Source organism: Canis lupus, chromosome 2 (genome assembly GCF_003254725.2).
Source record: "Canis lupus dingo isolate Sandy chromosome 2, ASM325472v2, whole genome shotgun sequence".
Taxonomy (NCBI): Eukaryota; Metazoa; Chordata; class Mammalia; order Carnivora; family Canidae; genus Canis; species Canis lupus.
The window spans coordinates 6656353-6681758 of NC_064244.1; the positions used below are offsets into that span (position 1 = coordinate 6656353).

The 25406-nt window shown below is 34.7% G+C and overlaps 1 protein-coding gene across 2 annotated transcripts in view; it reads right to left on the reverse strand.

The window, feature by feature from the left end:
- Window positions 1–25406, reverse strand: part of GPR158 (G protein-coupled receptor 158) — a 409138-nt gene that overhangs the window by 193873 nt on the left and 189859 nt on the right. For both annotated transcript variants that reach the window (XM_025463914.3, XM_049099715.1), the window contains exon 3: window positions 18357–18459. In XM_025463914.3, the coding sequence (XP_025319699.3) occupies window positions 18357–18459 (103 nt within the window). The remainder of the gene's footprint in view (window positions 1–18356; window positions 18460–25406) is intronic.

Here is a 25406-nt window from a genome sequence, read left to right on the forward strand (position 1 = left end):
ATCTCCATCATACTCTGCCCTGAACATGGAGCCTGACACCAGGCTTGATCCCACATCCCTGAGATTACAACCAGAGTCAGATGTCTAACTGACTGCACCACTCAGGCACCTCTCTATGCCACAAGAATTTTATAATGGTTCGTTCATTAGCATATTGAATAGGCTAGCATGAAGCAACTATTGATTACACCAGGTTACTATAAAGCAATCTTATTGCTGCTTCTTTATCAATGCATGAATTAGAATACTTGTAAATAAGTATGAATTTCTTTTCCACATTCTTTACATCTTTTATGTCTACTGTTAGTGAAACATATAACATCTACAGTATTTTGTAGCATAAAAGACAATATTGATGTAGGTAATGACAAGTGATTCATCTTGAAAACAGAGGATATAAACTTAATGGCACTGATAATTATAACAATACTGTAAATTTATTTTCTCTTCCCTATGGTTTTCTTAATAACATTTTTTTCTTCAGCTTGCTTTATTATAATAATAACTTACAGTATATAATACACATACAAAACATGTGATAATCAACTCTATACTACTGGTAGGACTTACATTCAACAGTAGGCTATTAGTAGTTAAGTTCTGGGGGAGTTGGGAGTCATATGTGGATTTTTCACTGTGCAGGGGTTTGGCACTCCAAACCCCCATGTTGTTCAAGGGTCAACTGCATTGCAGAATGCTAAGTACTTTGTATATATGAGCTTGTCAGTTTTTGTAAGATGACCATGGTAAGCAGTTGTAGTCACATTTTAACTATATTTGACAAGTCTTCCAGCTTTGTTAAATTTTCCATCATTTTTAACCAAACTTAATTTGAAAGTCTCTTTTGGGTTAGAGCCAAATCTATGGTCCACTTCTTGTAAATGTTCAAAACTTAACCTTACCCTTGATTTCTTTCATGACCAATATTTTACTTTTGTCCAATTTCCTCATCACTAATTGTTATTCTATTGCATAGTATACATTTCTGTAAGGTATTCTAAATAAGTTTTGTAATGAGGTAGGAGATAGAAAGCACTGATAAAATAATACCTCAAGCTTTACAGAATTTGACAGAAACAAACTATTATTCAATTCAGCAACTATTTTCTGAGTGTCAAATTATGTGTCAAGAACTATTTTACTGGAATAAATCAGTGAACAAAACAAAGATCTCTGTGCCTGTGGAATTTATGCTCTACTGAATAAAACAGACAACCAACCAACATAGTAGGTAAATAACCTGGATAAGGAAGAGCAACCTTAGAGGGCTTCAAAGAAAGCCCTGAGGCAAAAAAACAATAATAATAAGGGAAGAAATTCTATGGGCATTTGAAGTAAGATACTGGCAGCATGTCCCATAACTATCATAACTACTACAATATGATGTGGGTCAAGAATATGTAATACAGGGCATCAAACACCCCTCCCCAAAACTATGATAGCCTCTAGGTTCAAGTCAGTTGTTTCTGGTGCTACTCATATAGAGTACAATTTGAATGGTGTCCTCTAGATCTAAACAACATGTTTAGCCATAAGCTGGACATAAAGAGGTGAATAAGTTTGGGACCTGACAGGTTACACAAATAATTTTAATTATGCTATTAAATACTTCCCTACATATTCACAAAATAATTTACTTTGTAGAAATAGTTTATCTTTGTGTTCTTTTCCTTTGCTTTGTACTATACTATGTCTCTATCAATTTGTTAAAGATTATAGAGAATATAATTAATTACTCCCACTTGAAATTATTTTATTTAAAGAGCAGAACCCTCTCCAGTTCACTTTTTGTTAAGTAGATTGTAGCTGAATTGCAGTACAGTACACTCTAATAAAGTGTGTTGGTCAAACTACCCAAATCAGATTTTCAAGACCTGGAGGCCCAATAAACTTAAATCATCACCAAAGGAACAACCTGACTTTTACATTAGCAAAAATAAAAAATAAAAAATAAAGGAAAAACAGATCTCTTCTCAGATTTTGTGAAATTCAACAACTTAGATCAGTAGAATATTGTCATAGGCTCAATATGATATTTTGCAACATTCTAAACATTTGGTTAGGATCAGTTATTTCCTCTCTGTAAGATATATCCAATGATTAAGGGAAAAGAATAAATTCTCTTCTGCAATTAAAAATGGAGTACGTTTGTTTTGGAAGCTGGGGAAGATGGCAAAGCAGGAGGATCCTGAACTCTCCCTTTCCTACATTTACTAGATATTATCTACATCCAAGTCAATAAATTGGAGAGTGACTTGAAGACTGGCAGAACAAATTCACAAATAAATACAGAGAGAAGCTGCATCTGAAAGGTTAAGAAAGTCAGAAAGGCAGAGGGAGGCTGCCAGCAGGAGGAAAAGAGCTGCATGCATAGAGAGGGCAGAGAGACAGGCCCTTGTACCAAGGAGTTTCTGGGGAAGGTTAATCCCTGTAAACCAGCAGGACTTGCAGCCTAGAGCTTTAAAAGTCAGAGGACTCAGCAGTGAGCAAACAAGGAGGGTAAGTGATAGCTAGGTCTCTGCCCTGAAAGAGAAAACATCCTGAGCAGAAAGACAGCACAGAAACAGTAGTTTACACAACAGGGTGGGGGAGAGGGGTGTTGGTGAATGGGAGACAGATTTGTCTAGAATGACTTCAGAGCACGTTGGGGGACTTCTCCAAAAATGAGGGACCTGGCAGTTGTCATTTTCCTTCCCTGCTTCCCAGCATAAACACAGAGCCACCTGTAAGAAGTGGAGTTCAAGATACTTGCTATCTCTCCTGTTAGCAGTGCACCTGAAGATTCATATACTCCAAGCCTGCTAGCTTCAACCCTGGGATCAGGGCAAATTTTGTTAGCATACACACCCCACCCAGCTGCTGGGTGCACAGCTGCCACCACATGACAAGCCTAGTCAAACCTAGTCAATGCAATGCACACTAGCCACCCTGGCCCACATCCTCCAACAGGTGTATTGTTTTAGGGGATCTAACATAAGACTAGTGGCCCAGTGCAAATTCTGCTAACACTGCTGCCCCACTCCCAAGTTCCCTGGCAGTCATGGGACAGTCATGGGGCAGTTCCACCAACCCCCCAGAGCTGGCCTGCCTGGGTCCCACTAACACCACAAAGATAAGTACAGCCCATAACAGGAAGAGTCAGTGTACATAACTGCACTGAAAGAAAAAGTGACTCAGATACAATAGCAGGTTGTAAGCAACACACATAGGATTCTCTCCTGAAGTGCCAAGTTCTGGTGAACAGCAGACACTGCACTCCAGGGCACTCCAGGACCTCTTCCTCATAAATTCACTACTTTCAAGAGCAGAAGACATAGCTGACCTTCTTAACATACAGAAACAGACACAAGAGGCAGACAAAATAAGGATACAGAAAAATTTATCCCCAGTGAAAGAAAACAAGTTCATGGCCACTGATCTAAGTGAAACAGATATAAGAAGTATATCTGATAGAGAAATTAAAGCAATGACTATAAGGATACTTACTGGACTTGAGAAAAGACTGGAATATATGAGTGAGACCCTTAAAAGAGATAAGGAATAACATAGCAGAGATAAAGGACTCAATAAATGAAATGAGAAACACACTTGATGGAATGAATATCACAATGGAAGAAGCAGGGGAATGAATTAGTGACCTAGAAATAGAGTAATGGAAAGTAATCAAGCTGAAATAGAAAAAAAAGGGATTATATAAATGGAAAATATATTCCATTAAACATAATAACATTTGTGTGATAAGAGTCACAGAATAACAGAAAGAAAAGGAGGCAGAAAATTTATTTGAAGAAATAATCGCTGAAAACTTCCCTAATCTGGGGAAGGAAACAGACATCCAGATCGAAGAGAACTGCCATAAAAATCAACAAAAGCAGACCCACACTAGGACACATTGCAATTAATTTGCAAAACATAATAAAGAAAAAAAATGTAAAAGCAGTAAGACAAAAGAGGTGGATAATTTATCAGAGAAAACCCATAAGGATAGCTGGGAATTTCTCAACAGAAAGTTGGCAAGCCAGAAGAGAGGGGCATGATCTATTCAAAGTACTCAATGAGAAAAATCTGCAGCCAAGAATATTCTATCCAGCAAGGATATCATTCAGAATAGAAAGAGAGATAAAGAGTTTCGCAAACAAAAACTAAAGGAGTTAATGACCACTAAATCAGCCATGCAAGAAATATTAAAGGGGACTCTGAGTGGAAAGGAAAAACCAAAAGTGACATAATGAAGTTAGGAAACACAAAGCAGTAAAAATGAATATTTCTGTAAAGAAACCAGTCAAAGTACTCACCAAAAAAAGGATACAAAAATATAATAACACCTAAAATGTGGAAAGGAGAGAAGATAAGAATAGGCTCAAACTTAAAAGGCCATCAACTTAACATAAACTGCTATATGTAGAATATACATATAAAACTAATGGCAACCATTTATCAAAACCACTAATAAACATGCAAAGAATAAAGAGAAAGAAATAGATTTAAAACAAAGACTATAACAAGAGACAAAGGAGGACACTATATAATAATAAAGGGAACAATCTATTAAGAAGATATAACAATTGTAATTATTTATGCATCTAACATAAGAGCACCCAAATATAAAAAAACAGTTAACAAACCTAAAGAAACTAACCAATAACATTACAATGACAGTGGGGGAGTTTAACATCCCACTTACATCAATGGACAGATCACCTTAACAGAAGATCAACAAGGAAACCATGGCTTTGAATGACACACTGAACCAGATGGATTTAACAGATATATTCAGAACATTCCATTCTAATAAAGCAGAATACCACATTCTTTTCAAGTGCACATGTAACATTCTCCAGGATAGATCATATTATTAGTTCACAAAACAATCCTCAACAGGGACACCTGGGTGGCTCAGCAGTTGAGTGCCTGCCTTCAGCTCAGGGCATGATCAAGTCCCACACTGGGGTCCCTGCATGGAGCCTGCTTCTCCCTCTGCCTATGTCTTTGCATCTCTCTGTGTCTCTCAGGAATAAATAAATAAAATCTTTAAAAAAAAAATCCTCAACAAATTCAAGAAAATAGAAGTGATACCACACATCTTTTCTGGCCATAATGCTGTGAAACTAGAAATCAACCACAAGAAAAATTTGGAAAGACCACAAAAACCTGGAGATTAAATAACATGCTACTAAGCAATGAATGAGTCAACTAGAAAATAAAAGGAGAAATTTAAAAGTACATGGAAAAAAATGAAAATGAAAACACAAGTTCCAAACATATGGGATGCAACAAAAGTAGTTTTAAGAGGGTTGTTTACAGCAATACAGACCTGCCTCAAAAAGCCAGAAAAATCTCAAATAAACAACCTCATCTTACACCTAAAGGAACTAAACAAAAATCACAAACAAAAGCTAAAATCAGAAGTATGAAAGAAAGAATAAAAACTAGAGAAGAAATAAAAACTAAAAAACCATTAGAACCAATTAATGAAGCCAGGAGCTGGTTCCTTGAAAAGACCAATAAAACTGATAAACCTCTAGCCAGACTTGCCAAGATAAAAAGAGAAAGGACTCAAAGAAATAAAATCACAAATGAGAAAGAAGAAATAATCAACACAGTAGAAATACAATTATGAGATAATATCATGAAAAATTATGTCAAAAAGTTAAACAACCTAAAAGAAATGGATAAAGTCCTAGAAACATATAAACACCAAACTTGAAACAGGAAGAAATAGAAAATTTGAACAGACCAGTAACCAGTAAAGAGATTGAATGAATTAAAAAAAAAAAAAAAACTCTCAACAAACAAAAGTCCAGGACCAGATGGCCTCCCAGGCAAATTCTACCAAATATTTAAAGAAGCATTAATACCTATTCTTCTCAAAATATTCCAAGAACAGAAAAGAAAGAAAACTTCCAAATTCATTCTATGAAACCAGCATTATCCTGATACCAAAATCAGACACTACTAATAAAGAAAACTACAGGCTGATATCTCTGATGAGCACAGATACAAAAGTCCTCATTAATATTAGCAAACCAAATTCAAAAATACATTAAAAACTTCATTTACCATGATCATGTGGGATTTATTCCTGGGTTGTAAGGGTGGTTCAATATTCACAGATCAATCAATGTGATATATTACATCAAGAAGAGAAAGGAGAAGAACCATAGAATCATTTCAGTAGATGTAGAAAAAGCATCTGACAAACAACATCCATTCATAATAAAAATCCTCAACAAAGTAGGTATAGAAGGAACATACCTCAAATTAATAAAGGCCTCAAATGAAAAACCCACAGCTAACATCATCCTTAATGCAGAAAAACTGAGAGCTTTTCCCCTAAGACAAGGAACAAGAGAGGGATGGCTACTTTCACCACTTTTATTCAACATAGTACAGGAAGTTCTAGCCACAGTAATCACACAACAAAAAGATATAAAAAGCATCCAGGGCATTTGGGTGGCTCAGTTGGTTAAGGGTCCAACTCTTTGTTTCGGCTCAGGTCATGATCTCACAGCCATGGGATCAAGCCCCACATCAGGCTCTACACTCAGCATGGAGTCTACTTGAGATTCTCATTCCCTTCCCCTCTGCTCCTCTCCCAACCTCTGTAAAATAAATAAATAAATAAAATTATTTTAAAAAAAGAAATAAAAGTCATCCAAATCAGCAAGGAAGAAATAAAATTTTCACTATTTGCAGATGACATGATGCTCTACATAGAAAACCCAAAGACTCCACCAAAAAACTGCTAAAACTGATGCACAAATTCAGCAAAGCCACAGGATACAAAATCGATGTATAGAAATCTGCTGCATTTCTATACACTAATAAAGAAGTAGGAGAAAGAAATTAAGAAAAAAAATCCCATTTACAATTGCACCAAAAATACCTAGGAATAAACCTAACTAAAGAGATGAAAGACTTGTACTCTGCAAACTATAAAACACTGATGAAAGGGCACAAAGAAATGGAAAGACATTCCATGCTCATGAATTGGAAGAACAAATATTTTTTTAAATGTCCATGCTACCCAAAGCAATTTATACAGTTGATCTAATTCCCATTTTTCACAGAGCTAGAATAAACAACCCTAAAATTTGTATGGAACCATAAAAGACCCTGAACAGCCAAAGCAATCTTGAAAAAGAAAACCAAAGCTGGAGGCATCACAATTCCAAACTTCAAGTTATATTACAAAGTTGTAGTAATCAAAACCATATAGTATCACACAAAAATAGACTCAGAGATCAATGAAACAGAATACAAAACTCAGAAATAAATCCTCAACTACATGGTCAATCTTTGACAAAGCAGAAAAATAATGCCCAATAAGAATAGATAGTCTCTTCTACAATGGTGTTAGGGAAAAAAACTGGACAGTCACATGTGAAACAGGAAACCATAAAAATCCTAGACGAGAACACAGATAGTAACCTCTTTGACATCGGCCACAGCAACTTCTTTCTAGATATGCCTCCTGTGGTAAAGGAAACAAAAGCAAAAAAAAAGCTTTTGCACAGTGTAAAAAAAAAAAATCAACAAAACTAAAAGGCAACCTATAGAAAGGGAGAAGATATTTGTAAATGACGTATCCAATAAATATATGAAGAACTTAAAAAACTCAACACCCAAAAAACAAATAATCCAATTTAAAAATGGGCAGAAGAGATAATCAGACATTTTTCCAAAGAAGACATACAGATGGTCAACAGACATGAAATGATGCTCAACATCAGTAATCATCAGGGAATAGCAAATCAAAATTATAATGAGATTCACCTCACACCCGTGAGAATGGTTAACATCAAAAACACAAGAAACCACAAGTGTGGAGGATGTGGAAAAAAAGGAACACTCCTGCATTGTTGGTGGGAATGTAAACTGGCAATAGCTACTCTGGGAAACAGTATGGAGGTTCCTCAAAAAGTTAAAAATAGGGGCACCTGGGTGGCCCAGTTGATTAAACATTGGACTCTTGATTTGGGTTCAGGTCGTGATCTCAGTCTTGTGAGATTGAGTCCCATGTTGGGCTCTGCACTGGGCATGGAGTCTCCTTTTCCTCTCCCTATCACTCACCCTCCCCCTCTTAAAAAAAGGTTAAAGACAGAACTACCATATTGCAATCCAGCAATTGCACTACCAGGTATTTACCCAAAGAATATAAAAACATGAATTCAAAGGGATACGTGCACCAGCATTATTTACAATAGCTAAATTATGGAAACAGCCCAAGTGTCCATGGACTGATGAATGGATAAGGAAGACGTGAGATAATATGTATCACTCAGCCATGAAAAAGGATAAAATCTTATCATTTGCATTGACATGGATGGATCTAGAGAGTATAAGGCTAAGCGAAATAAGTCCGAGACAAATGCCGTCTGACTTCACTCATATGTGGAATTTAAGCAAAACAAAGGAAACAAAGGAAAAACAGAGAGAGAGAGACAGACAGACAGACATAGACAAACCAAGAAACACTCTTAATTACAGAGAACAAACTGATGTTTACTGGAGGGGAGATGGGTGAGTGATGGGTTAAATAGGGGATTAAGTAGGGCACTTGCTGTGATGAGCACCAGGTGATGTATGGAAGTGTTGAATCACTATAGTGTATACCTGAAAGTAATATAATGCTGCATATTAACTAACCAGAATTAAAGAACTTAAAAAAGGGAATACATTCTTTTTGAAATTTATTGTATATATTAAATTTATATAATTAACAAAAATTAGCTTTTCTTCCTTCCTTCTTTCTCTAACCAGACAAGCTTATTCCTAAATGAGACTTAGATATCATTTCTGCCTAATGGTAGAAATACATTTCTTTTATTACTCCAATTTTGTTGCTCATCTATATTTCCTAATTATGGTCCCCTCTACATTGATATATTGTTGTTATTCACATAAATCAAGGTTCTTTCACAGGGCTCACAATGTCCCCCAATTCTGATTTACTGGTTTACTGAAGAGACTGAGTTATTTGTCTATATTCAAACTATTAAAACAGAAAATGCAGGTAGCATTGAGGAACACAATAATCTCAGTCCTGTTGAATAGTGGATTCCTGCTGTCCAAAGCTGAACTTAAACATAGCTACCCTCTCTTATTATTCTCTTCACCAACTATTATCCAGATCTACACCAACACAGAGGACTTTACATGCCTAATGCGTTCTCTCTGTTCACTTCTCTTCCTGGTGCTCCAAGTCCTTATGACTATCTCTATCTGCCTGCATTCTTCCACTCTGCCTATAGCTAACATTCCACAGATGTATGTGCTGTACCCAAATAAGATGTGAACTCTCTAAGAATAAGACAATGGCTTTTGTATTTTCCAACACAGATTAATATTACAAAAGATCCAGTATACTGGGTCACAAAAATACAATCATGAGTGTAGGACATACAACAGAAAAAGCTTGTATACTGCATTATCTTCCTTAGGTAAGGCTGAAATAACAATGGACAGGTATTATGTCTACTAAAATAGTAGCAGCCAAATGTAAGTTTGGAAATTGACAAGTCCAAACCATTCTATAGTTCTTCATACAGGTAATATGTAATTATGTTGGTTAGACAAATGCTTCAATATTTGTGGGTAAAAACAATGTGCTAGAAAATAAACTATGATCACATTTTATTCTTTGTGTTCTAAAGTATCACAAGATCAACTCACAAATGTTGAGTAGTGAAGTGCTCTCATGAGAAACTTCCTCTTTATTAATTGCCTGAACTTTATTTGAGTATGAAAAATCATAAGGTTCCATAGGGGACACAAAGTGGTAAAATGGAGAGAAAGAAAAACCACAAGTCAGAGACCTGATTTCTAAAGTTCAGAAAACTAAAATTACAGATAGAGCTTTCTACATTATTTTCAGGTAGGACTCAAAGCATCATTAAATGATCTTCTGGTTCCAAAAACATTTTATCAATTTGTACTTAAGTTCTTTATCTAGGACAAGGGTATATATGCAGCTAGTAGAAAACATAATACTACTAAATAATAATAATAGGCTTTTTGTTAATCTACTAAATGGTACCTAATTTATTAAGTTCCTAGAGGGCAGGGGCCATGATTTATATATCTTTTTATGTATGCAGCATTGAATACAGTATTTTATACATACTCAGCAAATACTCAGCAAATAATTGTTGATGATGAAAGTGCTCTTCCAAAAGAATAAATGTAATATAAATGTACAGTTGAAAATATTCAACCTAACTAATCTTCAGGCTCTCAAATCATTTGTGCTTAAGAATTCATTCAAAATGCTATTTTTCAAGATGCTAGACACAAATTAGAAAAATATGTTAGGAATAGGAGTTACTACAGTTGTCTTTGGCACCTATGGGAAAGCGTGTTTAGAAAACATCTTGAAGGGTGTACATGGGTGGCTCAGTTGGTTAAGGGTCTGCCTTCAGCTCAGGTCATGAACCCAGGGTCTTGGGATCAAGCCTCACATCAGGCTCCCTACTCAGGGGAGCCTGCTTCTCCTTCTCCCTCTGCCCGCTGTTCCTCCTTGCTTGTGCTCTCTCTCTCTATCATATAAATACAATCTTTAAAGAAGACAGAAATCATCTTGGAGGATAATTTGATTTGTGAGTCTCCATTCTGAGCAACTTGAAAACATCTTCTGTGAATAGAATTCCAATCTGCTTTGCTAAAGTTTAAAAATGAAGATAATACTTGGAACTTTCAGATTAAAAAAAAAAAAAAAAAAAACGCTCCCTGAAGACAAATTACAAATATGAAGAGCTATGAGTTTTGGCAATCGATAGCAGCTTTCAGCTCATTATATGGATGATCAAGTATGCTGCCTTGAGCAGAAATATAAAAAAGGACATTGGGAGGTTATACTAGTACCATAGGATATGTGAAGAATCAAATATTCACCTGTAAACATGAGCCTGCTGAGATAAATTGTGAAATTTGTGAACAGTATGTTAAATCTTTTTGCTTACTTTAATTTTTCTATACTAACATCAGAAAAACTCAAAACTTAGAGGCATTTTTATTTAAGTATAGTTTTACATAAACTAGTAAAAATAGAAACTTTATTTTATTTTATTTAAAATAGAAAATTTAGAATGGGTAAATAAACCATTGTACATTTACTCAATGGAATTATATGGAGCTGTTAAAATTATGTTCAGGAAAATTATGTATTAAAATGAATATACCAAGTTTTCAGAAAGATCCTATGTATAGACATTTGTATAAAAATTATAAACTTAAAGAATTAAATTATCAACAGATTTCAAATAGCTTTTGGGATTCTATTTTTCTATACACTCCAAATGTTCTTTAATGAGATGTAATCTTTTTATAATAAAAACATTAATATTTTAAAACTATGACCCTCTAGATAGCAGTGAATAACAAAGTGAATTTTTGCTCCACATCCCTAATTAACCTACAGGTATTGAAAAACTTCAGACTTCTGAATTAAAACATAATGTTCTAAAAATCAGATTTTCTTAGCTTTTAATTTTGATATAATTTGAAACGTACAGGAAAGATGCAAAAATGGTATAAATAAATTCCATATTTGTGCAAAAAATGTGGTATATATACACAATGGAATTATTCAGCCCTGAGAAAGGAGAATATCCTGACATTTCAGACACCACTGATAGATCTTGAGTATATTATTCTATGAGAGATAAATCAGAGAAAGACAAGTACTGTATATCAATTATATGTGGAATCTAAAAAAGTCAAAACTGTAAAAAACAGAGATCAAAGTGGCAGTTACCAGGAGATATGGGTGAGGAGGAGAAGACTGATGGTGTTCAAGGTTATAAACTTGGAAGAAGTAGCATATAAGCTATAGAGATCTAGTATACAATATAATGATACAGACAATGATATTGTTCTGTAATGATGAATGTGATGAATACTGCCTCAATGGCAATCATATTAAAATATATAAATGTATTGGAGTAATATACTATACATCTTAAATTTATAAAATATAACAAAACTGGGGGAAATTCCATATATTCTTTACCCAGATCCACTATCTACATTCTATATCATTTATCTTATCTTATAGTCCCTGAAAAGATTGACAGAGGTTTATAAACTTATACGCATACTATTTTTTTCTGAACCATGTGAGAGTAAATTAGAAATTTTGTGTTCCTTTACCTATAAATATTTCAGTTTGCACATCCTAAGAAAAGAGCATTCTCATGCAAAACCACATTATGATTATGAAAGTTGGGAAATTTAATACTGATACAATATACAACATTTTTTCATGAATAGTCCATATTAAAATTCCATCAATTTTCAGTTATATCTATTGTAGTTATTTTCATCCAACCAGGATAAAATCTACATGATGCATTACACTTAGGTGCCATGTCTCTAGTCTCTGATTTGGAACATTATTAATAAAGTAATTTTTCTAGTCTTCCAAAATAGTTTGCGGATCAGTTTGTAAGTTTTGATGTTTCATAACACTTTTGTTTTACAAAGTATGAATCAGTAAAATTTTAAGACTGTATCACACAGCAAACATACAACTAAAGTCCGTTTTGCCATGTGAGGTAATACACTCACCAATTGTAAAAATGAGAATATGCACATCTTTGAGGGGTAGGAAGGGACATCATTCTGCCTATTAAAATGAGCTAGTATGTGAATGGCTGACAGTCCAATTTCCCTGCCAGGGTTTTTTTTGTTGTTGTTATAATTAATATTTTGAGGAAGATGATTATTTACAAAAGCAAATCTCAAATTAGTAGTCCAATAAAGTAAAATAATGTAACTAAATAAAAGTAGTAATAAAAATATTTTTTTAATCTAATGAAGTAAGTTTGGGGGTAGTAGAAAGAAGGAAGATTTTTTGGTTTTGGTTTTGGTGTTTGTTTGTTTTAAGGTTTTTTTTTTTAAATTTATTCATGAAAGACACACAGAGAGAGACAGAGAGAGAGAGAGAGGCAGAGACACAGGCAGAGGGAGAAGCAGGCTCCATATAGGGAACCTGATGTGGGACTCGATCCTGGGACTCCAGGATCACGCCCTGGGCCAAAGACAGGCACTAAACTGCTGAACCACCCAGGGATGCCCAAGAAGGAAGATTTTTGGATGACTGAATATTATATATGAGAGAAGGATCCATTTTAGACAAACTGAACAGAAAAAATCTGGGACATGGGAATATGATCCTCTGCTGGGTAGTGGAACAGATACTAGATGAAGGGAATAAAATTGGGGAGATTCTTGGGGAAAGAGGAAAGAAGAATAGATGCAAACTTCCAAATAATAATCATAAAACAACAATATTTTTGAGCATTTAAAATGTGCCAACTGCTATGATTAGAACTTTGAATTTATTATTTAATCCTTATAATAATTTTCTAAAGCATATAATATTATTCCAATTTTACATATGTCATAAGTGAAGGTTCAGGAAGTTAAAACATACAGCAGAGTCCAAGTAAGTAGTAGAGCCAGGATTCAAAACCAAGTTAGTCTTATTCCAAAAACTATACTCTTAATTACTGTGCTAAACTATGATAGAAATTCAGCTCTGGTAGAAATTTAAGAGCCAGGGTATCCAACATGGTATGGAGTATGTCCCAACAGTTGGAAAGAACATAGTCAAAGATTAACAGATAAATGCAACAGTTGAGAGTCCAAGAACACGGACACTGGCATTGGCAACTCACCCCATCTTCCAGACACACTGAGGTACTGGACTCCATTTACTAAGAGCAGGACTAACGAAGGAAGACATGAACACTGTAAACTAGGCAAATGGATGAGGCAAAAACAAAAGTACAAATACATTGGAAACTGTGCTACCGAAACTGGAATAACACTGATCAGGACTAACTGTAATACAGCAAAAGTAAATCAGACCACAAGGCTGGAGTCAGACCAATAGTGAAAGTGAGAATGCCGATAATGAGACTGTGATGCTCAAGCTCTATTAATCTGTCCTAAAATTGGAGGTGGTATTAGAGACTGATACAGGACCTCATCTGCAGAAAGCCAAGTATCTCCAGCTCTCCAGCCATAAAAAGAGGAGGGATAAACTTATTCCAGAAAGGTTAGCCTTGCTTAACAGTTTGCTTTGAGCTCAGTATCCCTATATTGTACCTGTGTTCAAAGGGCCTCTTTCTTTTCTCCCAAGATTGAGAAAATCTCTACATTCTTGCCTCTGCCCCGTCCACCACCATCATCATTGGCATCAGAGTTGCCAAAATAGGGACTGTGATTTTTAGGTAAAGGTCATTTGTAAGTTGGGTTTTTCTGGAAAGACACATGAGCTGAAGTTGATCCAAAAGAAGAAAAGTAAGACTGGAAGGCTGGTAATGTATCTATAGAAAACAGGAAAGAGGTTTCACTGAAGACAGAATTCTTACTAAGACAGATGGATTTGAGAGAGATGAGCATGTCATAAGCTTCTTTTTCATCAACCTGCAAGTGAACAGCCTGGATTTGGAGAGACAGTTATACATCAGTACTTGGTTACTCTGAAATCCTGCTACTATCCAGATGTCAGATCCTATTAGTTCACATATGACCATCAATTTCAAGAGAGATGCCAGGAACACAGTCTCTGGGCTGTCAGCACAATTTTAAATCATGTCATTTAAGCATATCCTTGTTGGTCCTTACAAGCCCTTTGTTTACTGTGGGTCTTAGTCTGAATAAAGATTTTAAATCACTTCATATTTTAACAGGATTTTTAAGTCACCTGTGCATTTTGTCTAAGACGTCAGCATTACATCTCAGCTCTTCTCTCCAAATACGATAACATGACAATAATAGATGTGGGGATTACAGATCTTATTTTAGATTTACAACTGTAAATTAAGTGACTTTAATCTTTGAGGTAAATTCTGTTTTCTGTATCCTATTCTCCTAATCAGGCAACTAACTTCGTCCCGCTGTCTCTAACTCCCAAGCCTTCTCCCTACTGCCCTATTGAATGCAGCACCGGTTGTTATACTGTCCCATCCATGTCAAATTCATTCTCCAAAAGTTCCAGTTTTAAAAAGTTGGTTATTATAATATGATAAAATGTGAGGCTAATGACCAATGATGTTTAAGGATTCTCTCTTTACATACATCACTGATGTTTATCACTTATTTAACTATACCTACAAACATTTATCATATGCCATTGTATTATGCTAGCAGGTTTACATATGTTATCTCATTTTGGGGGTTTCTAATGCCTTCTTTACCCTTGACAAAGGGTACAGAGCTATATGCAGTCATTCCTTAAGTCATGGGTAGCTCTTTAAGAACATAAGGAGATGAGCAGAATAGATACCAACTTCCAAATAACAATCAATATACAACAATATTTTTGAGCATTTAATATGTGCCATGAACACCTGAATACTATGATTAAAATACTGACTATATTAAAATATAGTATATGTTTAATATTTTAATACAGTACATGTTTTTATAATAACCAGGAATACAAAAGAAAGTTTGGATAGTCCTTAGTCATTGACTAATCCTGACAATGAAAAGGATTCCTGTTCAGATCCCTGTTCATCTCTTTAGGACAAGGAAGGAATAATAATGGATTTTCCTGCAATCTGACAGGCCATCAGGAAAGACAGCTTTGGTCAAAGAACACTTTACTGACTTCAAATTATAACATATAGCTAGCCTTCTGCTCTGTCATTGGGGAAGGTCAAGTCTGATTAAGTAAGTGCTAAGGTCAAACCTGAATCACAGCTAAATGTCTAAATATAGATCGTCTTTCTAAAAACTGTGGCCTCTTTTCCATGACTGCAGTGTGTACAACACAGGAGTTAGATTTACGCAGAGAAGCCGCCTTTTCTTAGAAAAAGTAGGTCCAGTGAAAAACATTGGCTTTTAAAATAAGGAAGAAAGTAGGAGTGTGCAAATTAAATAAAGATAAGTTGTTAAAGGTTAACTAGTTTCTCCTGGTGGTGTTATAAGCAAATGGCATAGTCATTCTCTGGTTCTAAAATATTTAGATGTTTTATTTCAGTCACATAGTGGGAGCTGAGAACAAATGTGGGTAAACCAGATACAAAATACCTTCACAGAACATAAGCTAAAACCTATTCCCTTAATTCTTCAGTGTTGAATCATCTGTTATGTCTGGACCGTAAATGTGAAGAATGCCAAAGTAGCTCTGGTATTGCCATGGTTTGGTACACACAGATACAAGGAAAAGCATGTCTACTCTGAAAATATGTTATCGTCACTACTATTGTATTAGTTTTCTACTGCTACATAACAAATTACTGGAAATTTGGGAGCTTAACATACCTATTCATTATTTCCCAGTTTCTGTTGATCAGAAGTGTGGGCACAGTGTAGCGAGCTCTCCGCTCGGGGTCTTACTAGACTGAAATCAAGGTTTTGGCCTGCTGTCTTCTCATGTGGAGCTCAGGATCTCCTTCCATGTGTATTCAGGCTTTTAGAAAAATTTAGTTGCTTGAGTTATAGAACTGAGGTCCATGTTTTCTTGGTTGCTGCCTGTGAGATCTGCTCTCAGCTCTCAGAGGGCTCACTCAGTTTTTAGCCACAGCCCTCACACAACAAGGTAGTTTATTTCTTCAAGGCCAGCACTAGAATTTCCCTTCGGTCAGCTACGATGGGAAGGAATTTTCTTTAATGCAACATAATCACATAGGTGACTAAACTATCACCTTTGCTATATAATACAGCCTAAACAGGGGGTGACCACCTCCCTGCATTCACGGGTCCCACCCTCAAGTAAGAGGAAAGTGTTGGGCAGGGCCTGTGCGAACAGAAGCCTGAAGGCCATTTGAGAATTATACCTGTAATTATTCATAGAACAAGGGCTGACCTCTGAACTATATGACTGAGGACAGAGCGAAATGTTACTCATCTCCAGAGCTTATAACTTAAATGTAAACAGATTCAGTTCCAAGAATGTTTTCCAGGAGAAAACAAAACAAAACAAAAATCTACAAATTTTACCAAAATTCCTAGAGGAAGAAACTCAGATTTCAATCTCAATGTACCCTTTGAACTGTGCCTAGTAAAAATGCAAATTCCTATAAAGACCAGTAAGGCTTGCAAAGATTTGTGAATGACTATCTAAAAGATACCCGTACCTCAGTTTCAGTAAACCTCAAGCCCTAACTTCCTATGAAACCAACTTTTTTACCACTATACTCCTTCTTAGCTATTATATCCATTGGCTGACTACAAGCTAGTGTGGCAACATTGCATTCTCTAGAGATAAAGTAAAAAAGTCAATATTCAAATTGTAACACTGACATTTTCTGAAGTAGGAATATAATAGCAGATGACCAAGTTTTGATTCTAGAGTATATACCTTGTATAATCACTTCCCCTGGAATGTGAGTGGATCTGTAAATATGATGAGATGGTCTCTATTTTGATTAGGTTACATTATCAGGTAAAGTGGTGGGATACTTACTCTCATTATACTATGTTATATATGGTTCAATCTGACCAGATTGAGGAAATTGTTTTGCTAGCTTTGAAGAGGTGAGCTGCAATGCAGTAAGAGGGTCACATGAATAGGCCTTAAGGCAACTCAGAGGAGCTCAGAGTAAGCCTCAGCTGACTAACATCTAGAAAAAAAAAAAAAAAAAACCCAGGAGCCTGTGAGATACTGACATGAATGAGCTTGGAAGAAGACCCCAGGCCTAGGATCACACTGCATCACAGATGTCACCTGGTGAGACAGAGGGCCAACCTCACCTCTGACTGGAAAGGTAACAAACGAAAACTGTGATAATAAATGTATGGTCTTTAAAATGTTAAATTTATGATAGTTCTTTATGCAGTGTAGAAAATTAATATATAAATTAATAAATAGGGCAGCTCCAGTGGCTCAGCGGTTTAGCGCCGCCTTCAGCTCAGACTGTGATCCTGGGGACCCTGGATGGAGTCTCACATCAGGCTCCCTGCATGGAGCCTGCTTCTCCCTCTGCCTGTGTCTCTGCCTCTGTGTGTGTGTGTGTCTCTCATGAATAAATAAATAAAATCATTTTTTTGTAAATTAATTAATTAATTAATTAATAAACAAACTAGCAAAATTAGGTTTAGTAAATTTCTGTAGCAACAGCTCTCAATAACTGAATCCCAATTGATTTTACTACACAGCTAACATTATTTTAGGAAAAGTATTGAAAACTAAAACATACTTAAAATAAACACATTATTTTGTGGTACTCCAGGGCACGAAAGATGACAAACCAAAGCAAAAACTCTAAGGGATGAAATACTACCAAACCAGTGGAGATTGAAACAAATAACTCCAACAATGTAAAATGAAAATCTGAATAATTAATAATCATATATATTATGTGTATTCATATGTATGTAGAGAAGCGAAGGACACTTACTCTGAAAGCTGTTCACTGAGAAGTCTTGAGGATGATAGAATCCTGCTTTGCAAATGCACTGGTAGGCTCCAAGCACGAATCCTAGGCCTTTAATTGGCATACACTATGAAAAAGAAAAGATAGCAGTAGAGTTGATCACAGTTTATTTCACAGTATAAAGACCCACAGATATCCATCACTGCAAATGGTAACAGAACTATCACATTTTCCAGAAATAAAGTATCTCTTTTTTGAACTCTTATTTTATATTTGTTTGTCAACAGATACTTTTTTAGAAGCTACAGTTTCCTTTCTAAATATACGCCATCATGGATGTAGGCGCCACACAACTTTATTCATTTATTCATTCAGTTGCCATAGGGACTAAATTTCTAAGCATGGCTTTTGGGTTTGATGCTTCAAATATCATCTTATTGCTTTAAGAAGTATTTCCAAAGCCTATAAGAATGTCTTTAAAAAGATTCCATGCTAAATATTTCTATCACAGCAAAAGTAGGCAGAAAAGTATATAGATGGACAGAATTTGGGATGTGAAACTTGCTTCTCTGAATTAAATATTCATCAAATTTTCATCCTTGGAACAAAATAACACAAATTGGTGAAATAAAACAAGTAAACTTTAAGGTGAAAATTTAGAAGAGAAAAAAAAAAGATAAAAATAATGATCCTGGGATCCCTGGGTGGCGCAGCGGTTTAGTGCCTGCCTTTGGCCCAGGGCGCGATCCTGGAGATCCGGGATTGAATCCCACGTTGGGCTCCCAGTGCATGGAGCCTGCTTCTCCCTCTGCCTGTGTCTCTGCCTCTCTCTCTCACTGTGTGCCTATCATAAGTAAATAAAAATTTAAAAAAATAATAATGATCCTGAGGGTTCTTCATCTAAAATCTGTTGCATAGATAAGTGTTCTACCTGTACATAAATTTTAAAAATTATCAGCTTTCTAAATATGTCACATAAATAGATATAACAGATATCTCTCAAAAGTTTAATCTTGGCTTCTTTCAAAGATACCACTTGAGTCTCATAAAATTTGGCTTAACATACTTCATTTCTGCTACATTAAATGATATAAGCATGGAATAAATTCTATTAAAATACAAACAGTACATCAATGAAACAGGAGTATGTCAAGACAATAGACAGCACTGAAACTTTTCTGCTATTTCTCTACCAAGATGCTAATCCTTTGACTTTTTCCATTATAATCAACTAGAAAATCTTACAATCTAATGGATTTTAGTTATAAAATGTCTCCTTAAAACAGAAGCCCTTAAGAGAAGACTCTAAATAATTTAAATAATAATTCCACAATCTAAACTTTAATGATTGGTATCAAGATCAATATTACATACCATGAAAACTCTAAGAAATAGAAAAGCATTTATATATAAGGTAGCAAGAGCTAATATATGTCCTAAATTCATACAGATATAATAAGAACATGTCTAACCTCTTTCGAAGAGACCTCCTTGAATATTTTATTTCATTAATTCCACCCTTACCCCCCAGCCTTTTTTTTTTTTTACCTAATACACAATTTATATCTAATTATACCTTGAAATTGAAAACACAGTTCCTGATCTAGAGCAATATACAAGAAGAGAGAAGTACCAATCAATTTAACTGAGTTGGCAAGTATTTATGAAATAACTGCTCTGGGCTTAGAAAATTCCTAGAAAACCGAACTGAAATAACACATACTATTTATAAAGATCCATTTACACAATAGGTCAGATCGTATTTCTAAGCTATATAAATTATAAACAATTATAACATTTGCTTTGCAGAAGCACTAGTATTATGAATAGAGCATATTATTTGTGGTCAGTCAGAAAATAAGGATTTGAATTATCACTTTATCACTAACTAGCTATGTGAACTTGGGATGTTCTCTTAACTTCTCTGAGCCTTAGTTTTTTAATTTGTATGAACAATCATTCAGTCAAATTCATGTACAGTTTGAAGACAACTGAAACACCAAGATATCCTAATAGGTTAAATATGGGATATAAGAGGAAGTGAAGGATGATATTATTCTGGTTTTTTTTTTGGCCTGAGCAACCTTAAGACTAGAGCTGCCATCATTGACCTAGGAAAAGTTCCTGGTAGAGAAGACTTGGACGAAAGAGCAGTTCAGTTTTGCAAGTGTTAAGTGTGAAGTGCTATTTAACACTTAATTGTAGATATCAAATAGGCAGGCTGATAAAACAGTACAGAGTTTAGAAGAGATGTCTGGGCTATGTAATTTGGGACTGATTTGCACAAAGATGATAGGTAAAGCCATGAAATCCGGTAAGACCAGATTGCTAAGGGAATGCCTACAGGCTGTAAAGGACAGAGGTCCAAAGTGGTGAGACTCAGGACACTCTAGAGCTAAAAGGTCAGGCAGAAAGGAAGAAACAAAGGATACTCAGAAGAGTAATAAAGTGTGGTATCATTAACCCATTAACTAGATTGTAATACTATGGACATTGCATGTGAAATTTCTTGTGAGTTATATTTAGTAAACATTCACACAGCATAGGTTTATCCAGGTAAACTAAGTCTCTCTTAGATACTAAGAATAAATAGTGTGCTCTAAATATTCTGCCTCACTGGAATTTGGAGGTTAATGCTATTTCTTAAAACAGCATTAAATTACCTGATAATACGACAGTACTACAACAGTAATTCAGTTGAAAATTCTAAATGTTTAAGAGAGATCTGAAAGTTTACTGGAATAAGAATACCTCTTTACAAGCTAACTCTAAATTTGAAATAAAAATGAAAGTTAAGAAAAACCTATCAGATAAATGTGACCAAATATAAAGTCCCTTGAGAATAAAAAAAAGTTTCCTAATTTTATTTTGGAAAAAGTAATATAACTTATTAGTCACCTCAAATTCTTTTTTTTATCCTTAAATTATATTTTCAAAGAAAAGAAAAAAACATTGTCAGTTAATATCAATGAAAGAATAGCATCTTGCTATACTTCGAAACGGTAGGATCTACATAGAACTCAATGTGCTATTGCTTATATGTTTGCCTTAGAGTATAAAAGTGATCCTGGCTTATTTTTCTATTAATTATCATAAATTTGCAATGAACTTGCCATGCTTTCTTGCTCCATCTGCCATCACCATTCTGTAGCTACTCTAACTCTGCCACCTCAGAATCAAACTTATACATTTTCAAGATTAGGCAACTAGTTTAGTATCCAAACTAGTTTTTAAAAATCTATATAAATATGATTACTACTCAACTAAGGTGGATCATATTTGGATTGAGGAGCTGCTTTCTATAGTTTTTCTCTTTAGAGATTTAGAATTTTGAAAAGATCCTCATGTAATACAAGAAAAAATCTTCAGAATCTTACCCTAATTTAACATTCATTTAAAATATTCACTTAAAATACTCATTTGGGGTATTCAAAACATTCATTCATTTTAGATATTCAAGCCTACATCTTTCTACTTTATCTTTATAGAAGTCCCAAAAGGTAGAAATGGAAAGAGCAACCTCCATGGAGGTATCTGTTCCATGATGGCCTTTGATAAACATTAAGCTTCTTATGTCAAGATTTAGTATTCCTCTGAATGAGGTAGCTACTCACAAGACTGGATACCCTCTTTAATGAAACTACAATGCCCATACTTACTAAGCCATCAGCAGAGATATACTAAGGATAGTCTTGACAACCTACAATCAAAGTCGTGTTCCTGGGAGTAATCCAGGTCCACATGGAAAGAGATGGTGGTCAAGAGTTTAAAGCAAAATAGATTCCTAAAGGGATGCTTGAATGGCTCAGTTATTTGGGTGTCTGCCTTCAGCTCAGGTCATGATCCCAGGGTCCAGGGACTGAGGTCCACATTAGGCTCCCTGCTAAGTGAGGAGTCTGCTTCTCCCTCTGCTGCTCCTCTGCTGCTCTCCTTGCTTGTGCTCTTTTCCTGTCAAATAAATGAATAAAATCTTTAAAAAAATTCCTAAAAATCTACAGCCTATCAAGTCTGAGTCATACAGAAATAAAAATTCTGAATAGATTTATAACTAGTAAGAAGACTGAATCAAAAACCTCCCAATGGAGAAAAAAGCACAGGACCAGAAAGCCTCAATGGGCAATTCTACCAAAGAGCCAAAGGAAAATTAACACCAAACTTTTCCTCAAACTCTTATAAAAATTGAAATGAAAATACTTCCTAACTCATTTTATGAAGCCAACATTTTCCTGATACCAAATCAGACAAAGATACTATAAGAAAAGAAAACTATGTATCAATATTCCTGATTAATATTGACGTGAAAATCTTCAACAAAATCTTCAACAAAATTGCAAGCCAAATTCAGTTAAAAGGACTACACGCCATAACCAAGTGGAACTTATTCTTGGAATGCAATGATAATTCAACTTATAAATCATTCAATACAATACAACATATTGACAAAATGAAGGACAAAAACTACATGACCATTTCAAGTAATTTAGAAAAAGCACTTGACAAAATTCAACACCCTTTCATAATAAAAACACTCAACAAACTAGGAACAGAAAGAAACTATCTCAACATAATAAAGGCCATATATAAAAAGCCTATGGCTAACATCATGCCCAATGGTGAAATGTGGAATGATTTTCCTCTAAGATAAGAAACAAGGCAAAGCCTCTGTCACTTCCATTCAGGATTACTGGAAGTCCTTGGCAGAGTAATTAGAAAATAAATAAAAGGCATTCAAAAAGAAAGGAAGAAGTATAATTATCTGTTTGCAGAAGACATGATCTTACATGTAGAAAACCCTAAAGATTTTGCCAAAAATAAAAGAATAAAGAAACCCTGTTAGAATTAATAACCATATTAATCTAAGTTCTAGGATATAGAAGCAACATAAAAAAATTGATTGAGTTTCTATACACAATCACAATCCAGAAATGACATTTAAAAAACAATTCCACTTATAATAGCTTCAGAAAGAATAAAATACTTAGGAGTAACCTAACCAAACTGAAAACTACAAAACTTGCTGAAAAAATTAAATATACCAATACATGAACTGACAGCCATGTACATGGATTAGAAGACAACACTGTTAGAATTCTCATGCTACCCAACGCTATCTCTATTAAAATCCTGATGGTATTTTTATCAGAAACAGAAAAACCATCCTAAAAATCATATGGAATCTCTAGAACCCTAAATAGTCAAAGCAATCTTGCAAATGAAGATAAATTTGCAGGTCTCACACTTTGTAATTTCAAAAACATTTACAAAACTACAGTAATCAAAACAATGTGGTATTGGCATAACAGCAAAGCGAAGTGGTACACAGACACAGAGTAGAGGGCCCAGAAATAAGCCCTCAAATATAATGATCAAATAACATTTGCAAGGATTCCAGTACCATGCAATGGGGGTAAAAAAAAAAAAAAAAAAAAAAAAAAGGCAATCTCTTCAACAAATGATGCTGGGAAAATTGAATATCCACATGCAAAAGAATTAAGTTGAACACTGACCTTAGAGTACACACAAGAATTAACTCAAAATAGATTAAAGACCTAAATTCAGGCCTAAACCCATAAACTTCCAGAAGGAAATGGGAAAAACTTCATGACATTGGATTCGGGAATGATTTCTTGGATATGTCATCAAAAGCACAGGCAACAAAAGCAAAAAATAGGCAAATGGGATTACATCAAATTTAAAAACATCTATGCATTAAAGGAAACAATCAAGTTTGAAGAGCAACCTATAAAATGAGAGGAAATATTTGTAAACAACATACCTGATAGGGGGTTAATACCTAGAATATATAAAAACTGCAATTCAACAATAACAACAATAAATTACCTGGTTTAAAAATCAGCAAAAAATTTGAACAGACACTTCTCCAAAGAAGATAGACAAATGACCAAGACACATATGAAAAAATGCTTGACTTCACTAACCATTAGAGAAAGCAAATCAAAACTACAATGAGGTATTAGCCTATAACCATTATTATGGACACATTATGGACACTATCAAATATTGGCAAGGATGTAGAGAAATTAGAGTCCTTATGCACTGTTGGTGGGAATATAAAATAGTGCAGCCACTATGGAAACAATATGGAGGTTTCTCAAAAAATTAAAAACAGAACTTCCGTATAATCCAGGAACCCACTTGCAGCTATATATCCAAAATAACTGAAAGCAAGTCTTAAAGAAATATTTGATACCCAGTTCACTGCAGCATTATTCACCATAGCCAAGAGGTAAAAGCAATTCAAATGTTCATTAATGGATAAAGGAAATGTACTATATACACACAATGGAATTTTTTTTTTTTACACAATGGAATTATTATTAAGTATTTAAAAAGAAGGAAATCCTGTCACATGCTAAAACATAGATGAACCTTGAGGACAGGATCCTACGTGAAATAAGCCAGTCACAAAAAGACAAATACCATATAAAGTCACTTGTATGTGATTCTAAAGTAATTAAATTCATAGCAAAAAAGAAAGTAGAATGGTAATTGCCAGAGACTGAAAGGGGAACTGAGGACTTATTTAGTGAGCATATAGCATTTCAGTTTTGCAAGATGACAGAGTTCTATATCTGTTATGCGACAATGTGAATAGAGCTAATCTACTGAACTTAAAATTAAAAAATGGTTAAGATGGTAAATTTAATGTCACATGTTTTATATCAAAATCAAACATTTTTAAAAAGACTTTAGAGCAAAATGGTCTTTCCTTCCTCAACAATGTATATGTAAACACTACAGAAGACACTGCAACACATAATTGGTAAGACATATAATTCATCTCAATTCCTGGTGAACATAATTGCAAAACAAAACCTGGCCAGCTTGACAGTCATGAAGATTTTGTATGAAGGTACTACTGAGCAATGCAATGGCTAAAACAAAGGCTAAACTTGAGTATGTTTGGTCTTTAATGGAAACAATGCTTGTGTCTAAGGATCATATTTACATATAATTCTGAAAACTAGTCACATTTACATATAATTCATAAAAACTAATTTTGCTCCACCTGAAGGAAGAGGCAAAAAGAAAATGCAAATATGATAAAACTGA